The sequence below is a fragment of the Ictidomys tridecemlineatus genome, chromosome 4 (genome assembly GCF_052094955.1).
Source record: "Ictidomys tridecemlineatus isolate mIctTri1 chromosome 4, mIctTri1.hap1, whole genome shotgun sequence".
NCBI lineage: Eukaryota > Metazoa > Chordata > Mammalia > Rodentia > Sciuridae > Ictidomys > Ictidomys tridecemlineatus.
Window position 1 is genome coordinate 183,194,581 of NC_135480.1, and position 6,980 is coordinate 183,201,560.

At 34.1% G+C, this 6,980-nt stretch overlaps 1 protein-coding gene across 1 annotated transcript; it reads left to right on the forward strand.

Moving 5' to 3' along the window:
* The first annotated feature begins 5,652 nt into the window (after positions 1 to 5,652).
* Positions 5,653 to 6,597, forward strand: LOC101978213 (olfactory receptor 13D1). Its single transcript, XM_005329748.2, has one exon. The coding sequence runs from the start codon at positions 5,653 to 5,655 to the stop codon at positions 6,595 to 6,597; it is 945 nt and encodes a 314-aa protein (XP_005329805.2).
* The last annotated feature ends 383 nt before the right edge of the window (positions 6,598 to 6,980 follow it).

Sequence of the window (6,980 nt, forward strand, 5' to 3'; positions counted from 1 at the left end):
ATTTAGATAAGTACTAGGGGCCTCCTGCCAGTGATCTTTCATATTGTGAAGAACAAAGGCACTTTCTAAACATTAGGAAAACCTGGATTAAGCAAGATGACTGTTGTCATATACTGTTCAAACATTCTATGGGTTAAAATCAGAGAATCTGGGTGAGTTTGTATCCTTTACCAACTACTACTCTTTCTTGTTGATAAACATGCAGAGAAAAAGAGTGAATGCTTCATAATCATCGTTTGCTTTCTTTCCACAAGTGATGAGAATGGCGAGGACCAATCTATGAATGAGATGAATAAAATATGGAGGACAAAGAACCAAATTTTTACTGCTTTCTGACAGAAAGAAAAGAGAGGTAACAGAATCCCCAGATCTTTCCACATGCTTCCTTTTGTCCAACAAGTATCTCTGTGTTTTCTTTGTGTGAGTGTGATACTACAGGATGATTCACAGTACCTCCTATATACGCTGCCAAACTTGATCACATTCATGTGTGTGTGTGTATCTGTGTGATCTGCTTTTTTTAGTTATACATGACAGTATACTCTATTTTGACAGCTTTATACAAACATGAAGTATATCTTATTCTAATTTGGATCCCAATCTTGTGGATGTATACAATGTTGAGATTCTAAATGGTGGGTTATGGAATCCTTTTACAATAATTGAGGCTGTGTGAGGCTGTATGCTAATAGTGGGTATCTGTGTGAGATTTATTGGTTGAAATCCTAACACTAAATGGCATCGTTCACCTATATGATACAAAGCAACAAAAAGTTTCTCTCCAATTTCTTGTCCATTGACTGTTTTATTTCCTGTGGGGGGTTTTAAAGAAAACTGCTGTGAGAGTTCTGAATGTTCATTCCACTACTCCCTTGCAAGAAAAATTTGGAAAAAGTATATATTTTATTTATAATAATAAAGTACAGGCCAATGAAGAATTATTTGGAAAATATGGAGATTTAAATTGTTAATGCTCCAAGTCCCACTTTCCAGAGAAAACTTAGATAAACACAGTGTAATTTCTTCAGGCAGGTTTTTTTTTTTTGGTACATAACTTCAATCATTTATATAATTTTGGGAAACTTCCTTTCTCAGGCAATATGTCATGAGCATTGCCCTCCATTGTTTTTAACACTTGTCCAAGACTACAGTTTGCATTGATGATATTACATGTGACTTTATGTCTTTACACTTGTTCTACCATGGCCATCAGATTCCAGAATTTCAGTATCTTACAAGAAAATAAATAGCAACTACTAAAGCTTAATTTAATTTGAAATATGATAGTATGTACAATGTCATTTATTTTTATTTTCTGACCCAATTGTTGGAAATTTTAGGTAAGAAGTCTGATAATAATACATTTTAATGACTTTCTGGAATATACATGCAGCATCTCAACACTTGGAATTTTTAAAATTTATTTTAATTAGTTATATATGATAGCAACAGGATGCAATTCAATTCATATTATACGAACAGAGCTAAGGTTTTCATGTCTCTGATTGAACACAAGAGTAGAGTCACACCATTCATGTTTTCATACATATACTTTGGTAATGATGTCCATCTCATTACTTGGAATTTTATTAATCAACAGTTTCAGAGATAATTTTTATCATCTTAATGATTTATTTTCCTAAATCTAGATTACCAAAATGCTGTGTCATGAATGAATGATGTTGTATTCTATATATGTATGCTCTTTGACTAATTAACTTAGATGAAAATGTATTTTATTTTTGTAACAATTTCATATATTATATTGGCAAATTTTCAGAAATTAATGTGGAATTCCAAGCATTAATAAAAATAATTAACATCACTTTATTGTATAACTGGATGTGCCCTGTATTCTTTGCATATAGAGTCATAAATTGGATTGACCAAAGCTTTATTGGCTCTGACACATTTGGGTAAAAATGATATTTTAATTTGATAAAATAATCTGCAATAATTTTTTACATTAAAGTGTTAGATAGCATATAAATTATTTGTTTCTTAAAATCCCAATAGTTATTCTTCATCCAATGTCTGTTTTGAAAGTCTCATATTGGAGCCCTACTATATGTCACAGTATATATGTACAGTTTGTGTTGAACAAATAAGGAAATGAAGTATGCTATGAGAGCAGGAAGAACACGGCTGTTAAATAGCACATAGTGGGAGCATTCACCCTAATAATAGGTGGTGAGAAATTTTCCTAGAAAAGATAAAATCTGAAATGAAAGAAGTCTTTCCAGTTTAAGAAAACAGCATGTACAAAGGCATAAAAAAAATTATTGTTTGAGGATGACTAAGAGACATTCAGCATGGTCATTGCAGAACACTGGAAATGTCAGTAATAGTTTCAGAATTTCTACCTCAAAGGGACCAAAGAATGATTGGAGTTGGGGCCGGAGGTCTTTTAAGCTGTGTTGCATAAGCAGCACATTGTTTTCTTTAGACTGTATTCCTCTGTTGTTGTGACATTTACAGGGGTCCTGATGAAGATTATTCCAGGGCAAACCCACCCAGTAACTCCTTCCTTGACACCATCATGGGAGAAGTAATATCAGAAGTGAGAAGAGGAAGGAAAATTCAGGGAGTCAATATAGACATTTTGTGATGGGTTAACTGTTTTTGGCAACATGACTGGTTTTTTTCTCTTATTCATTCTTGATTATTAAAAAATATGCACCTTTACCTGCAAGTTTTTTGAACAGAGCAAAAAGAACCCACTTTTTCGGCATTCCTTTCTTTCCAAGAACCCCACTCCAGAATACAAATGTAGTGCACTTTATTTAATAGTAAATATTAACTACTTTCCCTTCTTTTCTTCTTCTTTCCTCTCTGTCCTCCCTCTCTTTTTCCACAAATGTCTTACAACAAATTAAAACCGCTGTCTTAACTCTTTCCTTTGTGGAATATGTTCATGTGGATAATGTTCATAGAAGAAAAGATATAGGAAGAAGAGAATTTTCCAATATACTGATATTGATAGTATCATTTTTTTTTAGCCTTACCAAAAAAATCACTGTCCAAGTGATACTCTCTAAAAGGAAGATAAATGTGAACGGGAAAAAAATGAGGATGAAATTATTTTTCCGGTCCTGTGTACCCTTGTAGGAAAACAGCTCTGTCATCTGTGACCAGCCAAGCAGTAAGTCTTTCATCTACATCTTCAAGCTTTTGGGATACAAACAAGCCAAAAGATATGTGTAGTTATCAATGAGACTGATCAACAATTAGTATTTTCATTCTATCATGACAACCCAGAGAACACAAGCAATAATAGTGATGAGTTAAAAGAATAAAAGATGAAATCTTTATATAATATTTTACACATATTTGAGCATCTTAAAAAATAAGTATAAAACTAGTGGAACACAATAAGTTTTTAATGATATAGGTTAAAGTTATATGTAGATAAAACTCGGGGCTGGGAATATGGCTCAGTTGGTAGAGTGCTTACCTTGAATGCACAAGGCCCTTGGTTCAATCCCCAGCACCCCCAAAAAATAAAAAATAAAAATAAAAAAATAAGTAGTCAGAACTTCAGAAATTATGAGTTGGGAGGGAAAAGGTAGAAAAGGTCAAACTTTGGCCAAATTATATTGCTATATTGTGCACATGTACAAATGTAACAAATCTCATCATTATGTATGACTATAATGCACCAATAAAAAATCTGAAAAAAAGAAAAGAAAAGAAAGTTAATTTGTACTGGATAACTCAAAAGGATTCAAAATTCAAAGACATTTTTAAAAAAGGCCAAAACTGAAGTATATTTGTTTTTGAGAGGAAAGTCAAAGGCAAAAGATTCCAGGTGTGTGATTGCTAGAGGCAAATAAAATGGTAAGGGTTCTCAGGCCATTATACCTGATTATGCTAATCTTCATAATTGTGAAATTCCTTCCTCCTTTTGGAAAATTAAGGAAGCTATGATCCATCCTTCAGAGCTTTCTGTCAGAAATAAAACAAACTGTCTTGATTCCTATATAAGTGTAACACATTTTTCTAAAAGTTTTCTGTTGCTTAAAATCAGTATAGGAATCTGTGACATATAGTCTGCTCTTGTGGTTAAGAGGGCTGACTCTAGAACCATGACTAAAATACTCAATTCTAGTTTAATCATCTATTATATCTGTGGTCTTGCGAAAGTTACTTCAATTTTTGTCTTTGATTGCTCCACATAAAATGGGAGTTTAAAATGGTATCTGTATTACAGAGTTTCCCTGTAATTTAAATCAGTAAACATATTGAGTTACATCAGTGTAATGTGGCTACAACAAAGTGCTCAATAAAAATTGGCCAGTATTAGTTTAGTCACTTACAGAAACTTCATAGCCAAAAATAAAAGTAATTAGGAAGGTCCAGGTATGCATTCCAAAGCATCAAATATTAAAAAATGAAATTATATATATTAATATTAATTTATGAAATGATATTAATATGCCTGGAAACATGAGGTATGCAAATAAATGGTAGAGAATAGAATGGAGAATTTAGATTGACTGGTAATGTGTAAAAGTTAGGAGGAAAGGTAATGTTTGGTGACTTAAACTGAAGGAGGATGAATTATAGGCACTAGAAAAATCTTCGTATAGTTTGGTGTGGTGGTGCACACCTGTACTCCTAGCAGTTCAGGAGGCTGAGGCAGGAGAGTCACAAGTTCAAAGCCAGTCTCAGCATTTAGCAAGGCCCTGTGCAAAATAAAAAATAATAAGGGCTAGGGATGTGGCTCAGTGGTTAAGTGCCCTTAGGTTCAATCTCTTGTTACTACCCCTCCAAAAAAAGAAAGGAAGACATGTGCATAATGACAGCCAGGTCTACTTAGTGACTACAAGTTCCTAGAAACCAAACTCCAATGAGTCTTAGAATCTTAACTGATTACATGTCCCACAGATCAGAAAGTATTCATGTTCATCAGTTATGACTCCCAACATCAATCCTCAGTTCTTAAATCAACTTTCTCCTTCTGAACCAATTGAGTAGACCTAAAAATGGTAGTTTGTGACACTTATGAATATAGAAATATATATTTAATATTGTTATATTTTATTCTATATTTTATTATGCTATATTCTCACATAGTTTTAGAATGGCATGTTGAAACTGTCTACTGTTCCTGCCACCTAATAGATGTTATCTAATTTAATTCTCACAAAAACCTACCAAAGAATTAATAACATCCCCCAATTTTCTAGCTGAGACGAGGAGCTTAGTTAGTTAAAACACAAAATAGTTAGGTAACTTAAAATGGATCATACTGAAGGTAAGTGGCATGACACAAAAATTTACATGGAACTTTAAATTAGAATGAGCTTTATTAGAATGGTTTTATTTCAAAATATTTGATAATATGAAAATTTTTATGTGTCCAGATTTGAATGTAGTTTGTCCTAAGATTATATGTAATCAGAAGCCTGGCATTTCTCAGCACAATTTCAAATCTATGCTGCTGATGCTAGGTAGTATTACCTATCTTTCAGTGCCTCTTCCTTCATTAGCAAAATTAATATACTATCCCTGCTGTTACTGATTCCAGGACATGTTCTAAAAATTTAAAAAATAATAATAATTGAAGATAAATGAATAGATATAATACAACAAATATTCAGAATTCCCCAAGTCATATCCTCATATGAACTTTGTAGATGACAAGGACACATGAAGATGGGGAATTATTCTGCAGTGACTGAATTCTTTCTAATGGGGCTTTCTCAATACCCAGAACTCCAGAATTTTCTCTTTGTGCTCTGCCTCATCATGTACAAGATTATCCTACTAGGAAACAGTCTCCTCATTATCATCAGCATTCTGGATCCTCGCCTCCATACTCCCATGTACTTCTTTCTTGGAAATCTCTCATTCTTAGACATCTGTTACACATCATCAACTATTCCCCCAATGCTTATTATATTTATGTCAGAGAGAAAATCCATCTCCTTTCTTGGATGTGCTCTACAGATGGTTATCTCCCTTGGCTTGGGCTCCACAGAATGTATCCTCCTGGCTGTGATGGCCTATGACAGGTATGTAGCCATCTGCAACCCCCTGAGGTACCCCATCATCATGAACAGGGTGTTATATGTGCACTTGGCTGTGTGTTCCTGGACTATAGGCTACATGACCTCCTTAGTGCAAACAGTCATGGCAATGGTGTTGCCTTTCTGTGGTAACAATGTTATTGATCATCTCACCTGTGAGATCCTGGCTCTTCTAAAATTAGTGTGCTCAGATATATCGATGAATGTGCTTATTATGGCAGTAGGAAGTATTATTTTATTGGTGATTCCTCTGCTGTTAATTTCTGTATCCTATATTTTCATTCTCTCTTCCATCCTAAGAATTAATTCTGCTGAGGGGAGAAAAAAAGCCTTTTCTACCTGTTCAGCCCACCTGACTGTGGTGATCTTATTCTATGGGTCAGCCCTTTTTATGTACACAAAACCCAAGTCAAAGAACACCAAAGTATCTGATGAAATCATTGGACTGTCTTATGGAGTGATAACCCCAATGTTGAATCCTATCATCTATAGCCTGAGGAATAAGGAAGTAAAAGAGGCTGTGAAGAAAATTTTGAAAAGATACTTGCATCTAACAAAAATATGAAAGGCCCTGAAACATGTGATTCTCTCAACACAGGATCAGATTAGGTGTTTTATAGTCACAGAAAAAGTCTGCTTATAAGGCCATACATGGGACTCTGTTATTTTCAATATGGAATGCTCATATAAAGCTTCTGAATATTGTCTTATCTGCATTCCCTGTATGTGCACGGCTCCTCTAATTAGTCCCTATACACCTTTCTATCATATAAATCTTATCCTCTCTGCCCTGTGCTATTTTTCACCCCCTTTTTTTACTCTCTCCTATTTCTTCTTTTTGTCCATCCTCTCCTCTCTTCATCACCTATTTCATTTCTCTTCCTCCCTTTTGTCCTCTTAGTCTCCTTTCTCAGTCATTTATAAATGGAAAATGTATTGTTTGGGGTA

Excerpts from the sequence above, each read along its gene's own strand:
- LOC101978213 (XM_005329748.2), top strand. The coding sequence starts at position 5,653 with ATGAAGATGGGGAATTATTCTGCAGTGACTGAATTCTTTCTAATGGGG.